At 44.4% G+C, this 25,000-nt stretch overlaps 2 protein-coding genes across 9 annotated transcripts in view; one reads left to right on the forward strand and one right to left on the reverse strand.

The window, feature by feature from the left end:
- slc8a1a (solute carrier family 8 member 1a) overlaps window positions 1–9,327 on the forward strand; it is a 30,970-nt gene extending 21,643 nt beyond the window's left edge. For all 8 annotated transcript variants that reach the window (XM_053229454.1, XM_053229456.1, XM_053229451.1 and 5 more), the window contains 2 exons: window positions 3,899–4,180; window positions 5,231–9,327. In XM_053229454.1, coding sequence (XP_053085429.1) covers window positions 3,899–4,180; window positions 5,231–5,607 — 659 coding nt within the window. In that variant the 3' untranslated portion in view covers window positions 5,608–9,327. The remainder of the gene's footprint in view (window positions 1–3,898; window positions 4,181–5,230) is intronic.
- Window positions 9,328–10,990: 1,663 nt separating this feature from the next.
- Window positions 10,991–18,038, reverse strand: tmem178a (transmembrane protein 178a). Its single transcript, XM_026910431.3, has 4 exons — window positions 16,637–18,038; window positions 14,201–14,314; window positions 11,313–11,450; window positions 10,991–11,217 (listed from the first exon to the last, which is right to left on the reverse strand). The coding sequence occupies exons 1-4, from the start codon at window positions 17,076–17,078 to the stop codon at window positions 10,991–10,993; spliced, it is 921 nt and encodes a 306-aa protein (XP_026766232.1). The 5' UTR covers window positions 17,079–18,038.
- Window positions 18,039–25,000: the final 6,962 nt, after the last annotated feature.

Raw genomic sequence — 25,000 nt, forward strand, 5'->3', positions numbered from 1 at the left:
TGTGTTTCAGCGTGTGTATTGTGTGTGTAGGTGTGTGTGTTTCAGCATGTGTATTGTGTGTGAGTGTGTGTTTCAGCTTGTGTATCGTGTGTGTAGGTGTGAGTGTGTGTTTCAGCGTGTGTATTGTGTGTGTAGGTGTGTGTGAGTGTGTGTTTCAGCTTGTGTATTGTGTGTAAGTGTGTGTTTCAGCTTGTGTATTGTGTGTGTAGGTGTGTGTGAGTGTGTGTTTCAGCTTGTGTAGTGTGTGTGTGTGTTTCAGCGTGTGTATCGTGTGTGTAGGTGTGAGTGTGTGTTTCAGCGTGTGTATCGTGTGTGTAGGTGTGTGTGAGTGTGTGTTTCAGCTTGTGTATTGTGTGTGTGTGTTTCAGCGTGTGTATCGTGTGTGTAGGTGTGTGTGTGTGTTTCAGCGTGTGTATCGTGTGTGTAGGTGTGTGTGTGTGTTTCAGCGTGTGTATCGTGTGTGTAGGTGTGTGTGTTTCAGCTTGTGTATCGTGTGTAGGTGTGTGTGTGTGTTTCAGCGTGTGTATCGTGTGTGTAGGTGTGTGTGTGTGTTTCAGCGTGTCTATCGTGTGTGTAGGTGTGTGTGAGTGTGTGTTTCAGCTTGTGTATTGTGTGTGTGTGTTTCAGCGTGTGTATCGTGTGTGTAGGTGTGTGTGTGTGTTTCAGCGTGTGTATCGTGTGTGTAGGTGTGTGTGTGTGTTTCAGCGTGTGTATCGTGTGTGTAGGTGTGTGTGTTTCAGCTTGTGTATCGTGTGTAGGTGTGTGTGTGTGTTTCAGCGTGTGTATCGTGTGTGTAGGTGTGTGTGTGTGTTTCAGCGTGTGTATCGTGTGTGTAGGTGTGTGTGAGTGTGTGTTTCAGCTTGTGTATCGTGTGTGTAGGTGTGTGTGTTTCAGCTTGTGTATCGTGTGTGTAGGTGTGTGTGAGTGTGTGTTTCAGCGTGTGTATCGTGTGTGTAGGTGTGTGTGTTTCAGCTTGTGTATCGTGTGTAGGTGTGTGTGTGTGTTTCAGCGTGTGTATCGTGTGTGTAGGTGTGTGTGTGTGCTTCAGCGTGTGTATCGTGTGTGTAGGTGTGTGTGTGTTTCAGCTTGTGTATCGTGTGTGTAGGTGTGAGTGTGTGTTTCAGCTTGTGTATCGTGTGTGTAGGTGTGTGTGAGTGTGTTTCAGCGTGTGTATTGTGTGTGTAGGTGTGTGTGAGTGTGTGTTTCAGCGTGTGTATTGTGTGTGTAGGTGTGTGTGTGTTTCAGCGTGTGTATTGTGTGTGTAGGTGTGTGTGAGCGTGTGTTTCAGCTTGTGTATCGTGTGTGTAGGTGTGTGTGTGTTTCAGCTTGTGTATCGTGTGTGTAGGTGTGTGTGAGTGTGTTTCAGCGTGTGTATTGTGTGTGTAGGTGTGTGTGAGTGTGTGTTTCAGCTTGTGTATTGTGTGTGTGTGTGTGTATGTTTCAGCTTGTGTATCGTGTGTGTAGGTGTGTGTGTGTGTTTCAGCGTGTGTATCGTGTGTGAGTGTGTTTCAGCGTGTGTATCGTGTGTGTAGGTGTGTGAGTGTGTTTCAGCGTGTGTATCGTGTGTGTAGGTGTGTGAGTGTGTTTCAGCGTGTGTATCGTGTGTGAGTGTGTTTCAGCGTGTGTATCGTGTGTGAGTGTGTTTCAGCGTGTGTAGGTGTGTGAGTGTGTTTCAGCGTGTGTATCGTGTGTGTAGGTGTGTGTGAGTGTGTTTCAGCGTGTGTATCGTGTGTGAGTGTGTTTCAGCGTGTGTAGGTGTGTGTGTGTGTTTCAGCGTGTGTATCGTGTGTGAGTGTGTTTCAGCGTGTGTATCGTGTGTGTGTGTGTTTCAGCGTGTGTATCGTGTGTGAGTGTGTTTCAGCGTGTGTAGGTGTGTGAGTGTGTTTCAGCGTGTGTATCGTGTGTGAGTGTGTTTCAGCGTGTGTAGGTGTGTGAGTGTGTTTCAGCGTGTGTATCGTGTGTGAGTGTGTTTCAGCGTGTGTAGGTGTGTGTGTGTGTTTCAGCGTGTGTATCGTGTGTGAGTGTGTTTCAGCGTGTGTATCGTGTGTGTGTGTGTTTCAGCGTGTGTATCGTGTGTGAGTGTGTTTCAGCGTGTGTATCGTGTGTGAGTGTGTTTCAGCGTGTGTATTGTGTGTGTATTGTGTGTGTGTGTGTATGTTTCAGCTTGTGTATCGTGTGTGTAGGTGTGTGTGTGTGTGTTTCAGCGTGTGTATCGTGTGTGAGTGTGTTTCAGCGTGTGTATCGTGTGTGAGTGTGTTTCAGCGTGTGTATCGTGTGTGTGTGTGTTTCAGCGTGTGTATCGTGTGTGAGTGTGTTTCAGCGTGTGTATCGTGTGTGAGTGTGTTTCAGCGTGTGTAGGTGTGTGTGTGTGTTTCAGCGTGTGTATCGTGTGTGAGTGTGTTTCAGCGTGTGTATCGTGTGTGAGTGTGTTTCAGCGTGTGTATCGTGTGTGAGTGTGTTTCAGCGTGTGTATCGTGTGTGTAGGTGTGTGAGTGTGTTTCAGCTTGTGTATCGTGTGTGTAGGTGTGTGTGTGTGTGTTTCAGCGTGTGTATCGTGTGTGAGTGTGTTTCAGCGTGTGTATCATGTGTGAGTGTGTTTCAGCGTGTGTATCGTGTGTGAGTGTGTTTCAGCGTGTGTATCGTGTGTGAGTGTTTCAGCTTGTGTATCGCGTGTGTAGGTGTGTGTGTGTGTTTCAGCTTGTGTATCGTGTGTGTAGGTGTGTGTGTGTGTGTTTCAGCGTGTGTATCATGTGTGAGTGTGTTTCAGCTTGTGTATCGTGTGTGTAGGTGTGTGTGTGTGTTTCAGCTTGTGTATCGTGTGTGTAGGTGTGTGTGTGTGTGTTTCAGCGTGTGTATCGTGTGTGAGTGTGTTTCAGCGTGTGTAGGTGTGTGTGTGTGTTTCAGCGTGTGTATCGTGTGTGAGTGTGTTTCAGCGTGTGTATCGTGTGTGTAGGTGTGTGTGTGTGTGTTTCAGCGTGTGTATCGTGTGTGTAGGTGTGTGTGTGTGTGTTTCAGCGTGTGTATCGTGTGTGAGTGTGTTTCAGCGTGTGTAGGTGTGTGAGTGTGTTTCAGCGTGTGTATCGTGTGTGAGTGTGTTTCAGCGTGTGTAGGTGTGTGTGAGTGTGTTTCAGCGTGTGTAGGTGTGTAAGTGTGTGAGTGTGTTTCAGCGTGTGTATTGTGTGTGTATTGTGTGTGTGTGTGTATGTTTCAGCTTGTGTATCGTGTGTGTAGGTGTGTGTGTGTGTGTTTCAGCGTGTGTATCGTGTGTGAGTGTGTTTCAGCGTGTGTATCGTGTGTGAGTGTGTTTCAGCGTGTGTATCGTGTGTGAGTGTGTTTCAGCGTGTGTATCGTGTGTGTAGGTGTGTGTGTGTGTGTTTCAGCGTGTGTATCGTGTGTGAGTGTGTTTCAGCGTGTGTATCGTGTGTGAGTGTGTTTCAGCGTGTGTATCTGTGTGAGTGTGTTTCAGCGTGTGTATCGTGTGTGTGTGTGTTTCAGCGTGTGTATCGTGTGTGAGTGTGTTTCAGCGTGTGTATCGTGTGTGAGTGTGTTTCAGCGTGTGTATCGTGTGTGTAGGTGTGTGTGTGTGTGTTTCAGCGTGTGTATCGTGTGTGAGTGTGTTTCAGCGTGTGTAGGTGTGTGTGTGTGTTTCAGCGTGTGTATCGTGTGTGTAGGTGTGTGAGTGTGTTTCAGCGTGTGTATCGTGTGTGAGTGTGTTTCAGCGTGTGTATCATGTGTGAGTGTGTTTCAGCGTGTGTAGGTGTGTGTGTGTGTTTCAGCGTGTGTATCGTGTGTGAGTGTGTTTCAGCTTGTGTATCGTGTGTGTAGGTGTGTGTGTGTGTGTTTCAGCGTGTGTATCGTGTGTGAGTGTGTTTCAGCGTGTGTATCATGTGTGTGTCAGGAGGTGATGATGATGATGATGATGAAGAGTGCAGAGAAGAGAAGCTGCCGTCGTGTTTTGATTACGTCATGCACTTCCTGACCGTCTTCTGGAAGGTGGCGTTTGCGTTCGTTCCTCCCACTGATTACTGGAACGGCTGGGCGTGTTTCATCGTGTCCATCTGCATGATCGGCCTGCTCACGGCCGTCATCGGAGACCTCGCCTCACACTTCGGCTGCACCATCGGCCTGAAGGACTCGGTCACCGCCGTCGTGTTCGTCGCCCTCGGCACCTCCGTCCCAGGTACGCGGCGCTACGGCAACCGCTTATTAAACACACGTCCATTCATTCATCATGGAGCTGATTTCCTGCACAGCTTCTGGGGAAAGTTTAAAGGTCCTAAACTCCACCCTGAGCCACACCCGGGTTTCACCCTCACAGGGTCTGAGGTGGAGCTCCGCCCACGCTCCTGCGCCAGTTAATGATTAAACATGAGTTAGCATAAACTACATAAACTAGCTGTAGTATATAAACAGTATGACACTCTACATAACCACTTTTACTGTACTAGTGTTACTGTGGTGGTGTTTCAGCTGAAGCCACGGTCAGTTGCCAGTTGCCATGGTAACTGAGAGAGGTGTACTGTGGTTATTAAATGCTTAGCTAGTTAGCGCTGCTTGTTTAATAGTAAGTATGTAAAGTAAGGTCCTGAGAAACAGCTCAGAGACAGAGACAGCAATGAAAATGTGTTTCTCTCTCTCTCTCTCTCCCTCTCTCTCTCTGTCTCTCTCTTTCTGTCTCCCTCTCTCTCTCTCTCACTCACTCTCTCTGTCTCTCTCTCTCTCTCTCTCTCTCTCTCACTCACTCTCTCTTTCTCTCTCTCTGTCTCTCTCTCTCTCCCTCTTTCTGTCTCCCTCTCTCTCTCTCTCACTCACTCTCTCTGTCTCTCTCTCTCTCTCTCTCTCTCACTCACTCTCTCTTTCTCTCTCTCTGTCTCTCTCTCTCTCCCTCTTTCTCTCTCTCTCTCTCTCTCTCTCTCTCTCCATCTCACATTCTCTGTCTCTCTCTTTCTCTGTCTCCCTCTCTCTCTGTCTCTCTCTCTCTCTCTCACATTCTCTGTCTCCCTCTTTCTGTCTCTCTCTCTCTCTCTCACTCACTCTCTCTTTCTCTCTCTCTCTCTCTGTCTCGCTCTCTCTCCCTCTTTCTGTCTCTCTCTCTCTCTCTCTCTCTCTCTCTCTCACATTCTCTGTCTCCCTCTTTCTGTCTCTCTCTCTCTCTCTCACTCACTCTCTCTTTCTCTCTCTCTCTCTCTCTCTCTCTGTCTCTCTCTGTCTCTCTCTGTCTCTCTCACAGACACGTTTGCGAGTAAAGTGGCGGCGATACAGGATCAGTATGCAGATGCGTCCATCGGGAACGTGACGGGCAGTAACGCCGTGAACGTGTTCCTGGGTATCGGCGTGGCCTGGTCCATCGCTGCCATCTTCCACCAGTGGCACGGTAAGGAATTTAAAGTGTCCCCGGGAACGCTCGCCTTCTCTGTCACGCTCTTCACCATCTTCGCCTTTGTGTGCATCGCCGTGCTCATGTACCGGCGCCGACCCAACATCGGCGGCGAGCTGGGGGGGCCGCGGGGGGCCAAAATCCTCACCACCGGCCTGTTCTTCAGCCTGTGGCTCCTCTACATCATCCTGTCCTCACTCGAGGCCTACTGCATCATCAAGGGCTTCTGAACACACACACGCAGAACATCCTAGCTTTATTTAAAGAGATTGATACCGGAAGTGACATCATCGTCACGTAGTTAGAGACTCACTGCATCATCAAGGACTTCTGAGCATGAACACCAGCAAGAAAACACAACTGGACTATAAATAATCAGTGCTATAAATCAAACAGAGAAACAAAAGGGCAGGAAATGACATCATGTTAATGTCACTCAAACCCGACTGCATCATTACAGGTTTTTAAAATGAAGCAACAAACAACATGATTAAATTTTTCAGGGTCAGAAAAAAACTGAGAGACGTCTGGAGCAGCCATTAATGCTGTTAGTGTGAATGTGTTAAATGTGTTAAATGTGTTAGTGTTATTGTGTGGGTTTGTCACCATCAGTGCCTACTTCCTGTCACATGACTGAGCAAATGACCTTTGACCCTGTAGCAAGCAATATCTCATTCACTCTTCTACAGACTTTTCCATGACTTCGGGAGAACAGATTCCGCATGTGTCTCACTCTCAAACTGCTTCAACATTCTGTAAAACAGAAAGAATTGTTCAGCAGCCGCACTGCTGATGAGCTGAAGCTTGCGTTGTCTCGGAGACGCTGCTGTCAATCATTCTGTGACGTGACACGCCCACAGTGCTCTGATTAGCAGGAAACTGTATTTCTGTAGTGTTGAACTAAAAGTAAATTATAGTTAAGGATCTGTATTTCTTGAATCCACTGTTGGTGAATGTTTAGGAACTTCAGTATCACAGTGAAAGTCTTTAACCTGAGACATGTTTATGTGTGATGTCTGCAGTAGGAATCTCCTGCTCGTTGTCTGTAGCTAGCATAACTCTGAGGTTAAAGCTGATCTGAGTGGCGGCGTGTTTGATATGAACGTATGAATACACACAAATCTGACTCCACCTACTCATTCTAACTCCACCCCATATGATAACCCCACACATTGCATGTCTTATGCCTGAAAATGAGATTTTGCCCATTTTGTCTGCAAATCAAATGTATTTCTGCTAAGATAAAAACACTTAGTGCAGTGCATCGCTGTCTGTAGTCAGAATGAACCGAGCTGTAACTACGGCTCAGAGCAGCAGAGTGAGGATCGCTATTCAGGAGCTGTGAGTAAGAACCAATATGCAGAATCAAAAAAATGCAGATCACAAGTCCTCGATTCCTTTCACTTCTCATTTGCATAAAGTTTATTCATAACTTCAACTTTCTCATTCGCCCCGCCCACTTATTCTCACTGTTGCTCCGCCTCCTGTGGCTGTAAATAACATCCAGGCACTTTATCATGTCAGGCCACTGCTGATGACACCAACCCCACCCCTAACCCTGCCCCTCACCATAGCCCCGCCCACACACATGACCCCACCCCTAACCCTGCCCCTCATCATAGCCCCGCCCACACACATGACCCCACCCCTAACCCTGCCCCTCACCATAGCCCCGCCCACACACATGACCCCACCCCTAACCCTGCCCCTCATCATAGCCCCGCCCACACACATGACCCCACCCCTAACCCTGCCCCTCACCATAGCCCCGCCCACACACATGACCCCACCCCTAACCCTGCCCCTCATCATAGCCCCGCCCACACACATGACCCCACCCCTAACCCTGCCCCTCATCATAGCCCCGCCCACACACATGACCCCACCCCTAACCCTGCCCCTCATCATAGCCCCGCCCACACACATGACCCCACCCCTAACCCTGCCCCTCATCATAGCCCCGCCCACACACATGACCCCACCCCTAACCCTGCCCCTCATCATAGCCCCGCCCACACACATGACCCCACCCCTAACCCTGCCCCTCATCATAGCCCCGCCCACACACATGACCCCACCCCTAACCCTGCCCCTCATCATAGCCCCGCCCACACACATGACCCCACCCCTTCGCCCAGACCTTGTCTATCAAATGTGTGGATGCTGTTCATAGACTAGGGTTTACTGAAAGGATGTGACTTTATTACGTTTGATATGTAGAACATCTGCTACTGTGTGTGTGTGTGTGTGTGTGTGTGTGTGAAACAGCTCTGGGATCAGACAGAAGGAGTGAAGAATTAAAAAGCCATCCATGCAGTCAGGTGCAGGAGTCTGAGAGCACTAATGACAAATGCTCATATTTCAGGATAAAACAGACACACACACACACACGCACACGCACACTTGAGTCTCAGTGAGCGTGAAAATAATTAATACTTTTTGTTATTTGATCTGATTTGTTATTTGATCTGATTCGGTTTCACACTGCACCCATTGCCCATAATAAATGAAAAAAAAAACTGCAGAAGGGGCGGAGCTAAAAGTGTGTTATTTATTATGCAGAAATTTATACATTTAAAATTATGCATTTAATAAGTGTTATAGGCCTCTTTTGTCTATTACTGTGACCTTAAAAAATACTTCCAGCATGAAACTATAGGTCACTTATTATCTTATTACAAGAAAATTTCCTCCAGCATTTAAAATATATGAAGCCTGAATTTATGGGCGTGGGAAAATGACGTGCGCATGCGCAGAAACTCAGCAGGCCATCTGGATAATTGGGACAATTTGTTAGAACACTGGTGCTAAATAATTAAATAATAATACAACCATTTAGTTTAAAATATGGGCGTTTTTTCGTTCTACATGTCCTAAATCACATTTCTGCAGTTCACATCAAAGAAAAAACACACGGCATGTTTGATTCACTTCCTGCAGGTGAGTCGATTCAGAGTCGAATCACTTTCTTAGTGCAGTTGAATCGCGCTAAAGTTTGCTTGGAAAACACAGAGGGTTTAATTGAGACAGGAGCACTGCACTAAAGCAGTGTGAGTGTTTAATCAGTGATGAAGATGATGATGATGATGATCAGGAGTCGGTTAGTGCTCTCACACTTGTGGACCTGACTCAGTGTGCATGTTCATATAAACACAGCACTTTTATATCCTGTATATAGTGTACAGCAGGGTTCTGACTTTAAATATGCAGAATATTTATTATAATATGAGAAAGACAGCTTTATTAAACATAAATATGGGCTTCGACATAATACCCCATTGATCTGTTATAATAAACATACTGTTCATGAACCTTTTATAACTTTATAATGGCCTAAAGCTGGTGTTTAATCCAGGAGTTTTTAATAGAATTCACGCTGACTGTGGTAAAGTCAGGAGAACACTGTTGCTAGGCAACTGGGCAATATGGCCGAGGCTGAAGGAGGCTAACGATTTAGCTAACACACAGCGGTCTTTCATACAGACCGTGTAAACACACAGTGCCAGTGAAAATGAGAAGACAGATCCATCAGGAGCTTCTACACTTACCTCAGATGTGTTGGTAAAAATTTTCTAAGCAATGGTTAAACTTACACTGTAATTACACTTAGCATCGCCCGCTAGCTCACTCCGTCAGTGCGCTGTTGTAGCCTGCTAGCTAATGGGCTAATTATTCGTTATATAAATGTGTTGTAGTGTTTTGGGAGAACGTACTAAAGGTTACCGGTTTAATAATGACAGTTTTAAAGACTTTAATGGCCAGAGTGATGATGTCACATTGTGTTTTGTTGTTTTCTTCAGTTTTAGTGTGTGCTGTATTTAAATTTCACCTGTAGTAAAGCTGATTAAAGATCATTTTGAGTGTGTATAGAGCTGATGATGATGCTGAAGCTGCTGTCTGTGGTTCGCTTTATCATTTTAATAATAAACATTAAGATTAACTTGTTCAAATTTGCCTCTTTATGATGAGTGATGTGATGAAGGATGCTGCAGCGCCCCCTGCTGACACACACACACACACACACACACACACACACACACACACACACACACACACACACACACACACAGGTCACGGCCTTACTGTAATGATTACATCTGTACATAAACAGATAGACAGATGGACAGATAGACCTGCAGAAAGAAAGTCAGACACATGATCATTTTTCTCTCAGCAGTGGAATAAAGAGGAATTTAAACTGTCCGCTAGATGGCAGTAAGTCTCTCTCTCTCTCTCTCTCTCTCTCTCACACACACACACACACACACACAGAGAGACCAGTCGTCACACTGCTTTATTAGATCTGTACAGGACTTTATTATTCACAGTTCACACTCAGGAACGCACACAGACCCACGACTATACCACCATCATCATCATTATAACACAATATATTATTATTATTGTTGTTGTTTTGTTGTTGTTATAATAATAATAATAATAATAATACTGCTGTATTCAGTGTGTTCATCTCATCATTTCGTCCATAATGTCACTAGCGAGCTGTAATTAGTGCAGCTTTATGAACTCCTCATTAACACTGTGTTCAGGTTCCGTGCCTCTGTTCATCTGAGCTCCACATTACACAATATTAATACAAACACACACACTTCTGTAACCATCATCACCATCACCACTACCATCATCATCACCATCATCATCGCCATCGCCACCATCATCATCACCATCACCATCACCACCATCATCACCACCATCACCATCATCATCACCACCTTCATTACCATCACCACCATCATCACCACCTTCATTACCATCACCACCATCATCACCACCTTCATTACCATCACCACCATCACCACCATCATCGCCACCATCATCATCACCATCATCATCACCATCACCACCATCACCATCGCCACCATCATCACCATCATCATCACCACCACCACTACCATCATCATCACCATCGCCACCATCATCATCATCACCACCATCATCACCACCTTCATTACCATCACCATCATCACCATCACCATCACCACCATCACCACCATCATCATCACCATCACCACCATCATTACCATCACCACCATCACCATCATCACCACCATCATCACCACCATCACCATCATCATCACCATCATCACCACCACCATCATCACCATCACCACCACCATCATCATCATCATCATCACCATCATCACCATCATCATCACCATCACCACCACCACTGTGCTTATGGAACAGTCCTCACGTGTGTGTGTGTGTGTGTGTAGGTGGGATGGTGGGGGTATGGTGGCGGGGTTTTAACCAGGAAACGACCAATCATATTTCACAATCAACAACCTAAATATACACACATACAGTGTAGTGTTGCACTATAATACTGTGTGATTAAAGCAGTATTTAAGTATTTATACCAGCTGAAGAAGTGAACAGTGGTGGTTTCACATGATCAAGTCTGTGATTGGCTGGTCACAATGAAGCTCCGCCCCTGTTGAAAGGGTTGGGGTGTGGGATGGGAGTGAGGTCTTACACCCCAGAGTGATGTCTAGTCCAAAAAATATGGTGTAATATATTTATGGAAGTGTGTGTGTGTGTGTGTGTGTGAGAGAGAGAGGTGTTGAGTCCATCAGTAGCTGTAGCGAGCTCTCACACCGCAGAGGTGTGTGTGTTTTTGTGGCGCGTGATGAAGGGGGAGGCGGTACTGATGCAGCCGCATGCCGCCGTCAGCCCGAGACACGCCCACCCACACAACACCGACCAACCAAATCCATGATCCACGTCACCCGGGAGACCGTAGATAAAAGGAGGGTTCCGGGAGAGGTCATAGGTCACGCTGGAGGCGTAGGTGCACAAAGAGATGGTGCAGAAGATCCCTGCAGAAGAGAGGAACATGCATCCATGAGCTTGTGTGTGTGTGTGTGTGTGTGTGTGTGTGTGTGTGTGTGTGTGTGTGTGTGTATATATATACCTGACATCAGGAACAGTAGTCCTGATACATGCTGTGTGAGTTTCTCCTCCCAGAAAAATCCGACTGCAGAGACGACAGAGCCACAGAGCAACACAGCAGCAGCCATTCCCATAAAGCCCGCTGTTATTCTCCTCAGATCTGTACACACACACACACACACACACACACACACACAGCGTCTCCATGACTTCCGCCCACACTGTGAGAGATCACACGTTATTTCCAGCAGCTCTGATGATAATAATAACGCTGTATAATTAACACTGTGTGTGTGTGAGATGGTGTGTAACTGAAACATACGGGACACCAGTTCAACATCACACACTACAGCTACAATAAATCCCTAATTAATCTGTAATCAATAACACATCAATCACACACTCATCATAAATACTCTTCAGCTTTTCTTCCTTTATTTCTGCTTGATCCTTCCAGGAGCTGCTGCAGTGGAAACACTGATTTACAGTCTGGCTGTATGTGACTGTGGGAGGATTACTGAAGGTCAAACTGAGACAAAACCACAAAAATACTCACCTGTCTCACAACCTTCAGGACTACCAACCTCACAGCATTCTCAAAATATTTTCAGCTACTCTTACACATTTATTTACATCTTTATATCAGACTAAAATACACATTATCGGCTCTTGCTTTTATGCAACGGTGAATATTAATGCAGTGTAGAGGAACTTCTACACAGTCTCAAAGACGAGAAGTCTGTGCATTTTAATAATCTGAAACAAGACGCCTAGAAATCAAACGGGTGCGTAACCCGACTCTGAGCACGAGGAACTTTCCCTGTGGAAATATTTACTCGACTGCTGAAATTCAATTCTAAACTTCACTGTGAGCCAGTGAGGAGAAGATTTATGATTATTTATGACCACTGAATCATGCTATAAATAAAAATGTAATAAATTATTAAATTTAACCCTTTCTTGCAGTACACTGGCGTTCCATTCTGCCGGAAATGGAAATCGACTTACCGGACATTTTCAATCAGCATAAACAAACTAATTACTTTAGCGCCACAAATCAGTTATAAAATTAGTCAGGACACTGTTGGGTTTCTGTGTGTAGAGTATCGTGACTCTGTGTTTAGCTGCTGGTGAGCAGGGTGATGGGAAAGGGGAGGAGTTTGAGCCCCCTGCTGAGCAAATAATTCACACCTCTCCACAATAACACTGGTACAGAGATAAAACACACAGCATAACTAAAGCTTTTTGATAGTAAAATAACGTATACAACTGCCTCAATAAAATTATAACATTTAAACCTAGTAGACTAGGTTAAAAAAAAAGAAATAATTAGGAAAAACTGCAAATTCTTAAAGCCCTGAGTGTCGACTTTCATATGAGCCATTAACCGCTACTGTGGAGTGAGACATCACAAATAAATTCAATGCTGAACACGGGCACAAACAAAACAGGTGCAAATTCCATTTTTGTCGTCTGGTAAAAAGAGTTACGCATGAATATTATTCTCAGTCGAAAGGACAAGACTGATCTAATCTTGATAATATTTCTTAACAGGAAATAACAAAACTGAACAAATTCTTTATTGCAGATAGAAATATATAACTTTAATTGTTAGCATAACGTTAGACGCTAGCAAACCAAGAGTTATCTGTAAATCTCTATAAATCCACTCAGGGCTGATAACATGGCTAATCTACAGACAGACGATACAGCTGTGTGTCAGATGCATAAAATGTTTAAAAAAAATAATAAACATCTGGATAAAATCCCAAGAGCAGCATTACAGTGAAATAAAATAGGGCCAAGTATGGAATCTTGAGGTACGTCACTGTGAGAATCACCGATACAATAAAACAAAAATAAATACTGAAGCGCAGCTCAGATACACTGAACTACTGAATAATTCATTAATCCTGCTCATGAAAATACTGCTAAACAAAACTCCCTGATCACTGGCGTAGAAAGTCGCAGTAAAATCTACTTCCAAAACTACAGACTTCTAAAATATCCCTAACGTGATATGATAATGGACGTCTTAGTGCTGATTAATACTTTTATAAAAATATATTTTATTTCAACACCATTTCTCTAAAGTCTTTGGAGATGATTGGGGTTTTTTTCAAGAAAAGGTTCAACAGCAAATGACGTCCAATAAAATGCAGAGAAACATTGACAATAAAAAGAAAAACAGGAGCCCAGATTTCATTTTAAGAAACGTAACAGGAATTACAGTAAAAGGACAAAAAATATTCACTGGTTCCTTAAAATTACTTTTAATTTTTATTACTATTTGGGTTTAAATTCATGTAGAGTTTGATGTAGAAAGAGGTGAAATATTAACTTTAACATCACTGATCTGCTCAAAAATAAAATATAATCAGTTCTCAGTCAGTAACAGAGACAGGAGGAAGAGAACGAGTCGCATTTACTGAAGAAAAACTTTTAAAATATTAGATTATTGTCCTCGGCACTGATTAAATCATCAAAATGAGCAGCTCTAAGCTTAATATTAAACATGACCTGAATTCTGGTGTGTTTCCTCCTCCACTCTCCTACAACCACTCCTTACACACACACACACCTGCGCGCACACACACACACACACACACACACACAACTAAACCCTCATACCTTAGATATATTACAGCATAAATTAGAGGCTAATGAAATTCCACTTTTAAACATGATCAGATTTTTCAGTAACATCAACATTTAATCTCAATAAACGTCACATGACTTCAACAGGAGAAGAAAAGCAGCAGCAGTGTTTGGTCCTGAATGTCATGAACACTGCTAGCCATGCCCAGCTGTCCCACTTAGACATGCTTATTTGTCCCACTCTGACATTCCCAGTGTGTGTGTGTGTGTGTGTGTGTGTGTGTGTGTGTGTGTGTGTGTGTGTATACATACGTAAGAGATGCCACTCGTCCTGCTGGATGGTTCTGGTCAGGTTCAGGGGAATGTTCCTGAGTCGAATCGGCTGAGAGAAATGATATTTAACCGCAGTGCAGCGATCTGCAATTCCTGCAATACACACACACGCGCACACACACGCGCACACACACACGCGCACACACACGCGCACACACACACGCGCACACACACGCACACACACAGTATTAGTACACATGTAATCTGTATCACTCAATACATATGCTCATTCTTTCTCTCTCTCTTTTTCTCTCTCGCTCTCGTTCTGTCTTGTATTTTCCAGACTATCAGAGACATCATCGTGAAAATTGAAAATGAAAATTGTGTGTAAATGTTGATGTGGTGAAGTTTTCCGTAAGGAGATGTTTATGTGCCATTTATGGAAGGAGTCTCCAGTGTCAGCGCTTTGTAACAGTCAGAGGTAAAGCTGTAAGTTTACATTTTCAGAGGACAGAGGAGTTTACACTTCTTTGCGTTTTTTTGTTTTATTAACTTCAGGAGAAAATGATAAAGAGAGGCTGGTGAGGGAACAACTGTTTACAGCTGCTACAACGTAAGCAACAAAAGGAACTAACTCGTTTGACATCATATGAAACTATAAATGGATAAAAGTATGACTTGTCATTTTTAAATAAAGAAAGAAATTGTAACTGTTGGTAAACTGCTGTGGTATAAGAAGAATAAAAAATGTGGGGACAGTAACTCCACTTCATCACACCACCCTTCCACTCAGTATTTTACTGTCTCTCTCTCACACACACACACACACACACACACACACACACACACAGTGGTTATTACTTACATAACATTACAGGTGATGCGGCTCCTGTTTCACGTGAAACAGTGTGTGTAGTGTGAGAGAGTAGAGTGTGAGTGTGTAGTGAGTGTGTAGTGATTGAGTGTGTGTGTGTGTGTGTGTGTGTGTGTGTGTGTGTGTGTGTGGCTGCTGAAGGTCGACAGGACTCTGTGAGTGACTCTGCACATCTCCATCTTTAATCCAGCATCATCTCATCAACATAATCTATATCGACTTCCTCCTGTCACCTTCATCATCCAGCTCCAAAACCAACACACACACACACACACACACTAAACACACACACACACACACACACACACACTAAACACACACTAAACACACACACACACACCCACACACACACTAAACACACAGACACACACACTAAACACAACCATGTGCCAGAATATTTCATTTAATTTTGTCATGGTTTTTATCCATTTATAGTTGCATTTAATGTTGTAGAACGTTGGTGAAACGAGTTAGTTCCTGTAGTCACTTACGTTATAGCAGCTATAAACACTCGTTCCCTCACCAGGCTCTTTATTCTCTCTCTCCAAGTTAATGAGACAAAAACACAGCTTGTTCCGCACGTTACTGAGAAACCGCAAAGAAGCGTAAACTCCTCTGTCCTGAAGACGTCAGAAAACTTAAAGTTCCAGCTTTACCTCTGACTGATACAAAGCGCTGACACTGGAGACTCCTTCCATACACGCTACATAAACATCTCCTTACAGAAAACTTCACCATATCAACAAAATCTGTTTATTATCAGTGGAGCGTGCGCTGTACACGTCCCTGTGAATGAGCTGTTACTATAGAAACGATAACGTATCAGAACAAGCGCATTAATATAAACCTGCTACTGTCAGAGCTGCTGCTATAGAAAACTAATCAACACCTTCTGACCAATCAGAGTGCAGGATTCAGCAGCACTGAGGTGTATATGTAAATATCTTTCACCACTCATACGGGTCTTATGATATACACACCGACTCGTCGTCATGGAGACATGAAAGGACTCTCAGTGAGAAGTGTTTCAGATCTACACGCTGAGCTCACTTTGTTCTAAATACTGAATTGTTTCCGTTTAAAACAGAGACTTTCTCCATAATTCTGGATGAAACTGATTTTGGGGCGGAGCTATGCATGAACTCCACAACTTTCAACCTATCATATCCAATATGCAAATTACTCGAGGCTGATAATGTGTTGAATAGAAACATTTAGCTGTAGACCCGGTGTGATACACTGCTAAAGTTGGTGGTTGTCATGGTAACAGTGTCACGCTGTTACATAAGATGAGGCTGTAACTCGAGCGTCTGAGACTGACAGTGCTCGAGCTAGCTGCGTTAGTGACACTGCGCTGTCGGGGTGGCAGGAGGACACTGGGGCTGATATTTGCACATCGTGTATATTCATAGTGGCATTTTTAATGAGGGGAAATGCTTATACACTCCACTCTACTGTAGTTACACTCTACATTATTACATTTACCTCTTATTCTGTGTACTTTAAACAAAATGTTTTATTTTTTCTACACTGAAGACATTGTGGTGTATTCTGTGTAATGTGTGTATAGTGCATTAGCATGATGCTAAAAGTCAGGTTACCCTTTGAAATGAGCCGGTCGATGTCCGGGTCCACGCCCCGGAAGTAGCATTTCCTCCACAGCCCGGAGTGCGTGGGGAAGAGCGGGCGGCCGCACTCGGTCTCCAGGATGCCCATGCCCAGAATGGCCCTCCAGTTCTCCAGCAGCTCCTCCTCGCGACTCCCGACGTGAATCGGCTTCATGAGCGCCACGCTGTTCCGGCGCGAGCCCCCGGTTCCGCCCCCGCCCCCGCTCCCGGTGCTGTCCACCAGCGGCAGGTGATAGATGGGCATCTCCCGGTTCTTCTGGTCATTAGACTCGGCTCCGTACCGGTCGCAGTTCCGCTTGTGCCTGCGCGTGTCCGTTTCGTACCAGTGGTCCGTGAAGATGGCGGTGACCAGCAGCACGAGCGCGAGGACGCTCATGCAAAAGCTCGCCGCCGTCACGAGAGACCGTTTCTCCATGGTGCGAACATCAGCGCGCGCTCACCGAAAACCGGCCATCCTCTCTCTCTGTCTCTCTCTCTGTCTCTCCCTCTGTCTCTCTCTCTGTCTCTCCCCCTCTGTCTCTCTCTCTGTCTCTCCCTCTGTCTCTCTCTCTGTCTCTCCCCCTCTGTCTCTCTCTCTGTCTCTCTCTCTGTCTGTCCTCCTCAGGGCGCGTGCTGATTAAAGCATCCTTTTCTCTCTTTAGTGGTTATTTACCGACTCCGCAGCTCGCGCGCTGTTTTTCCGCCCCGTGACCTCCGCGCTGCTGAACACACTGCCTCTGCGTCTCTCTCTCTCTCTCTCTCTCTCTCAGTCTCGTGAGAATGCGCGCGGGGAAAGGAATCGGTTCTTTCTCTCTCTCTCTTTGATCGAATCTTCTACAGTGAATCAGGAGAATCGATTCACAACCCTGTCTTCTTTACTCTGTTTCTCCACACTTATCTCCAGGAGAGACTGTATAGAGTATTAAGTAGAACCCTTTTAGCTAGAACCCTTAACTCTCCACTAACCTTTTTTAAAGCGTGTAAGACATTTTCTAGCTAATAAACACACAGCTAATGCACCATTAAATAACCGCCTGCATCTGATGCGGCCTGATCCTCATGCAGAGACAGGTTAGCTCAGCAGGTTACCTCAGCAGGTTACCTGAGCAGGTTAAGGTGTGTATCACTTATGATGAACATGTACGCAGAGGTTTAAACCATTAAACATCATCTGTGTTGAATAAATAAAGTGTTCAGCGTGTTTCTTTGAACTGCTTGGATTTATAAATATTACCTGGAGCTCCTGCGTAGCCCCGCCCCCTATAATAAATCACCTGTCCTGTTAGTGTGAGTGCTGCGTCAGGGTCAGAGAGCAGTGTAAACACTGAAACACCACTCACACACACACTTCTGCACATCTCTCTGAGCGCTGGATCAGATTCACTGCTTCGACTCACTCGTACCTGGTTTGCTGGAAAGAATCGACTCTTTCGAGCGAGTGATCAGTGGCATCAGCGCGCGCTGCGTGTGTGCGGTGTACGGTGCGGTGCGGTGCGGTGCGGGTTGCGCGCGCTCCTCTTCAGCTTCCTCCCTGTAGATGTGAGGGGAGCTAGAGCTTTATTTCCTCTCTGTGTGTCTGTGTCCTTTTCATTCGGGTCACGGTTTTTTCGCTGTGTGTGTGTGTGTGTGTGTGTGTGTGCGTGTGTGTGTGTGTGTGTGCGGGGGGGTTGGGGGGGGGGTCACGCGCACGCCGCCATGCTGGGTGGAGGCACGGAGGTTGGTGCTGTACGGTGCCAACGGCAGCGCTGGGTGTGTCGCTGAAACTCCAACCTCGAATTCGGAGAGAAATCGCTTCATCAGCACCGCAGAGAGAGAGAGAGAGAGAGAGTGTGTGTGTGTGTGTGTGTGTGAGAGCGCTACAGCACCGTCTGCGCGTGCGGTCTGCGCTGAAAACACAGCGGTAAACACTCATCTGTTCAGCTCCCGTAATGCATAAATAAATCATAACCTGTTTTCAGAGATGTAATCACGCGCTCCGGCCCCGCCCTCTGTGTGTGTGTGTGTGTGTGTGTGTGTGAGAGAGAGAGTGTGTGTGTGTGTGTGTGTGTGTGTGTGAGAGAGTGTGTGTGTGAGTGTGTCACTCGGTTTGATAATCGCACGCAGAATAAACATGAAGCCAAAGCAAATCGCTTACAGTTACACAGTGAGACAGAAGCAACACCAGAAGTGCTGTACTGAGGCTATTAGTTAATGCCCTGTGGGTTCTCCTGTGGGTTCTCCTGTGGGTTCTCCTGTGGGTTCTCCCGCGGGAACAGTGGGTAAAACACATCCTCTGTGGTCGCAGTGTGTCTGTTCATTAAAGTGCAGCACACAGGTAAGCAGAAATACAACACACACACACATTCACATGCACACACGCACATACACACACATTCACATGCACACACACACACACACATTCACACGCACGCACACACACACACACACACACATTCACATGCACACACGCACATACACACACATTCACACGCACACACACACACACATTCACACGCACACACACACACACACACACATTCACACGCACACACACACACACACACGCATACACACGCACACATTCACATGCACACACGCACATACACACACATTCACACGCACACACACACATTCACACGCACACACACACACACACACACACACGCATACACACGCACACACACACAGAGTCTTTAGTAATTATACTGTTATTAGTTCCTGTTGTACGTGAGCGTAGTGATTAGAGCTGTACTGATCCGATACTGAGTGTTGGGAATCAGACACACACTGGGCTGAAACACTGGGCTGGTGTCAGATCAGATTTTTGTGACATGGATTAATGAAACAGATAAAGTTCAGTGTTAAGATCAGAATCGGATCAGTATCGGATCAGAATCAGATTAGGGAAGTGCACTGAACACACATTGTGTCTCCCGCTGCCGTGTGATTGGACGGTGAAGGCGGTGAGGATCAGTGAGGTTTGTGTGTCCAGTGAGGGATCAGTGCTCCAGCTGATGTACAGATGTGAACCTGCAGCTGTCCCGCTCACACACAGCTGTTACTCAAACACGTTAGCGTCGATGTGTTAAAGTCGTTCCTGCAGCACGCTCATTCCCTCATTAATCAGCGCTGAAGTTTCCCTCAGAACATCATCACGAACACCAACGCTCCTCATGAACACACTCGCCCTCCGCACAGCCATGCAGCTGAGGGGGTTCCTTCACGCTAGCTCCTTCACACTAGCTCCTTCGCGCTAGCTCCTTCACACTAGCTCCTTCACGCTAGCTCCTTCGCGCTAGCTCCTTCACACTAGCTCCTTTGCGCTAGTTTCTTCGTGCTAATTCCTTCACGCTAACTTGCTAACATGTTAAGCTACTGGCTTGCTAACTCATAGTAATAATAATAATAATAATAATAATAATAAAGAAATTATTTCCTTTCCAGTCTTCAGTTTGTAGAGGAATGTAAAGGTGTAATTTTTTTTAAATATATGCAGTTATCTGGGATTGATAACTAGCTAGCATGCTAATTAGCTCGGTTGCTAGCTGGCCAGAGTGCAGTATCGCAGCTCCATCAAAGGTGGATATTATAGTTTACAGAAACATGTCCTCGAATTCAGACTTATGGCTTCTACAGGAGTCCCCTACACCCTACACCCTACACCCTACTCCCTAAACCTTACTCCCTAAACCCTACACCCTAAACCCTACTCCCTAAACCCTACTCCCTAAACCCTACTCCCTTCACCCTACTGCCTACACCCTAAACCCTTCTACAGGAGTGTATACAGAGTTTCCTAAACCCTACACCCTACGCCCTACACCCTACACCCTACTCCCTACACCCGACACCCTACACCCTACACCCTAAACCCTAAACCCTACTCCCTACACCCTACTGCCTACACACTACACCCTAAACCCTTCACCCTACTGCCTACACCCTAAACCCTTCTACAGGAGTGTATACAGAGTCTCTTACACCCTACACCCTATACCCTACACCCTAAACCCTATACCCTATACCCTACACCCTACACCCTAAACCCTATACCCTATACCCTATACCCTAAACCCTACACCCTATACCCTACACCCTAAACCCTATACCCTATACCCTAAACCCTATACCCTAAACCCTACACCCTATACCCTATACCCTAAACCCTAAACCCTATACCCTACACCCTACACCCTAAACCCTACACCCTAAACCCTACACCCTATACCCTAAACCCTAAACCCTACACCCTATACCCTACACCCTATACCCTACACCCTACACCCTACACCCTAAACCCTATACCCTAAACCCTACGCCCTATACCCTATACCCTAAACCCTACACCCTATACCCTACACCCTACACCCTAAACCCTATACCCTAAACCCTACACCCTATACCCTACACCCTATACCCTACACCCTACACCCTACACCCTAAACCCTATACCCTAAACCCTACGCCCTATACCCTAAACCCTAAACCCTACACCCTATACCCTACACCCTACACCCTAAACCCTATACCCTAAACCCTACGCCCTATACCCTATACCCTAAACCCTACACCCTATACCCTGTACCCTACACCCTACACCCTACACCCTATACCCTACACCCTACACCCTAAACCCTATACCCTATACCCTACACCCTACACCCTAAACCCTACACCCTTCTACAGGAGTGTATACCGTCATTTAGAGATCGATTAGCTCATGGCGAGTGTGGCTCAGTAAAGTTACGTGTGTTTAGTGGTTAGAATCAGTCACATGGTTTCTATCGGGGCTTCACTGTTCATCTCGGTACGTTATTAGCAGTGTGTGTGTGAGAGAATTAGCGATTGTGTTAAAACCCTGCTCACGTCGTCCGTGACCGAGGGATCAGAGTGTGTTACTGTCTGAATGCTCGGGTCGATGTGCCGATGTTTTCTGTGTCTGTGCTCCCTGCACTGCTGAGGCGACTTCAGCGAGGGGGAGAACGTTCTCGCTCCATTTGGTCGTTAATAATTCAGCAGATCAGCGGTGGGCTTCGTTTCCTCCTCAGCTACATCAGTGTAACAGGATCAGGAGGAGAAGCTCACAGCAGTAAGATGAAGAAGTAGGACAGGAAGTCAGAGGGAGAGAAAGAATAATAAAAGAAAAAACGAGTAAGAAATTAAAAAAGTAAGATAAAAGGAAGTACACACTATATTCACACATGCATTATAATCACACACTCATTATCGTCACACACTCGCCACAATAACACACAATACAATAACACACACTACAATAACACACACACTACAATAACACACTCGCTACAATAACACATACTACAATAACACACTCGCTACAATAACACATACTACAATAACACACACACAATAATATCACACTCGCTAATATAACACACACTACAATAACACACACACTACAATAACACACACTACAATAACACACTCGCCACAATAACACACAATACAATAACACACACACAATAATATCACACTCGCTAATATAACACACACTACAATAACACACACACTACAATAACACACTCGCCACAATAACACACACTACAATAACACACACACAATAATATCACACTCGCTAATATAACACACACTACAATAACACACACACTACAATAACACACTCGCTACAATAACACACACACTACAATAACACACTCGCCACAATAACACACACTACAATAACACACACACAATAATATCACACTCACTAATATAACACACACTACAATAACACACACACTACAATAACACACACTACAATAACACACTCGCCACAATAACACACACTACAATAACACACACACTACAATAACACACACTACAATAACACACTCGCCACAATAACACACACTACAATAACACACACACAATAATATCACACTCGCTAATATAACACACACTACAATAACACACACACTACAATAACACACTCGCTACAGTAACACACAATACAATAACACACACACACACAATAATATCACACTCGCTAATATAACACACAGTACAATAACACACTCGCTACAATAACACATACTTCAATAACACTCTCTATAATCACACACACGATACAAAAACACACACACTCAATTATATTATTATTATTGTTGTTAATAATAATGGTGAGTTAATAAATAGACCTAAAGAGAATCTAGCACAATGGCTTCATGTGTGTGTGTGTGTGCTATCACCTTTTTAACCTCATCAGCACCTTCTTCACAGATATATTTAGAGTAACACACACACTTTAATACCTAGGAGAACCACACACTCACACACACTCACACACACACACACACACACACACACATATACACATGCTTCAGTCTTCTGGACTCGACACGACAGATGGTGACATTTCTGAGAACGACCTCCAAGTGCATGCATTATATATGAACACACACACACACACACACACACACACATTGATCTATTTCAGATCCACGTTAGAGCTTTTTCAAATTCAATATCACAGCTTCATTCATTTTAAATGAGATGTACAACACACACACACACACACACACACACAGCAGCTGTCAACTATGAAATATCAATCTGTCACTCGTCAGACCTGTTCTAATGAAGGACATTTATGGCTAGCTCTTCCATTCGCTCATAAAGTTATAGATTATAATGTGTGTGATTATAGCGTGTGCGTGATTATAGAGAGTGTGTGATTATAGTGTGATTATAGAGAGTGTGTGATTATAGAGAGTGTGTGATTATAGTGTGATTATAGAGAGTGTGTGATTATAGAGAGTGTGTGATTATAGTGTGATTATAGAGAGTGTGTGATTATAGAGAGTGTGTGATTATAGAGAGTGTGCGATTATAGAGAGTGTGTGATTATAGAGAGTGTGTGATTATAGAGAGTGTGTGATTATAGAGAGTGTGCGATTATAGTGTGATTATAGAGAGTGTGCGATTATAGTGTGATTATAGAGAGTGTGTGATTATAGTGTGATTATAGAGAGTGTGATTATAGAGAGTGTGTGATTATAGAGAGTGTGCGATTATAGTGTGATTATAGAGAGTGTGATTATAGAGAGTGTGCGATTATAGTGTGATTATAGAGAGTGTGTGATTATAGTGTGATTATAGAGAGTGTGTGATTATAGTGTGATTATAGAGAGTGTGCGATTATAGTGTGATTATAGAGAGTGTGTGATTATAGAGAGTGTGTGATTATAGGGAGTGTGTGATTATAGAGAGTGTGTGATTATAGGGAGTGTGTGATTATAGAGAGTGTGTGAGTATAGAGAGTGTGATTATAGAGAGTGTGATTATAGAGAGTGTGTGATTATAGTGTGATTATAGAGAGTGTGCGATTATAGTGTGATTATAGAGAGTGTGCGATTATAGTGTGATTATAGAGAGTGTGTGATTATAGTGTGATTATAGAGAGTGTGTGATTATAGAGAGTGTGTGATTATAGAGAGTGTGATTATAGAGAGTGTGTGATTATAGAGAGTGTGCGATTATAGTGTGATTATAGAGAGTGTGTGAGTATAGTGTGATTATAGAGAGTGTGTGATTATAGTGTGATTATAGAGAGTGTGTGATTATAGAGAGTGTGTGATTATAGAGAGTGTGTGATTATAGAGAGTGTGTGATTATAGTGTGATTATAGAGAGTGTGTGAGTATAGTGTGATTATAGAGAGTGTGTGATTATAGAGAGTGTGCGATTATAGTGTGATTATAGAGAGTGTGTGATTATAGTGTGATTATAGAGAGTGTGTGATTATAGTGTGATTATAGAGAGTGTGTGAGTATAGTGTGATTATAGAGAGTGTGCGATTATAGTGTGATTATAGAGAGTGTGTGAGTATAGTGTGATTATAGAGAGTGTGTGATTATAGAGAGTGTGCGATTATAGTGTGATTATAGAGAGTGTGTGATTATAGTGTGATTATAGAGAGTGTGTGATTATAGTGTGATTATAGAGAGTGTGTGATTATAGTGTGATTATAGAGAGTGTGTGATTATAGAGAGTGTGCGATTATAGTGTGATTATAGAGAGTGTGTGATTATAGTGTGATTATAGAGAGTGTGTGATTATAGAGAGTGTGTGAGTATAGAGAGTGTGTGATTATAGAGAGTGTGTGATTATAGAGAGTGTGTGTGATTATAATGTGTGTGATTATAGAGAGTGTGATTATAGAGTGTGTGATTATAGAGAGTGTGTGACTATAGAGAGTGTGTGATTATAATGTGTGTGATTATAGAGAGTGTGTGATTATAGAGAGTGTGTGAGTATAGAGAGTGTGTGATTATAAAGTGTGTGATTATAGAGAGTGTGTGAGTATAGAGAGTGTGTGAGTGTAGAGAGTGTGTGATTATAGAGAGTGTGTGATTATAGA

This window comes from Pangasianodon hypophthalmus, chromosome 25 (genome assembly GCF_027358585.1).
Source record: "Pangasianodon hypophthalmus isolate fPanHyp1 chromosome 25, fPanHyp1.pri, whole genome shotgun sequence".
NCBI classification, from domain to species: Eukaryota; Metazoa; Chordata; class Actinopteri; order Siluriformes; family Pangasiidae; genus Pangasianodon; species Pangasianodon hypophthalmus.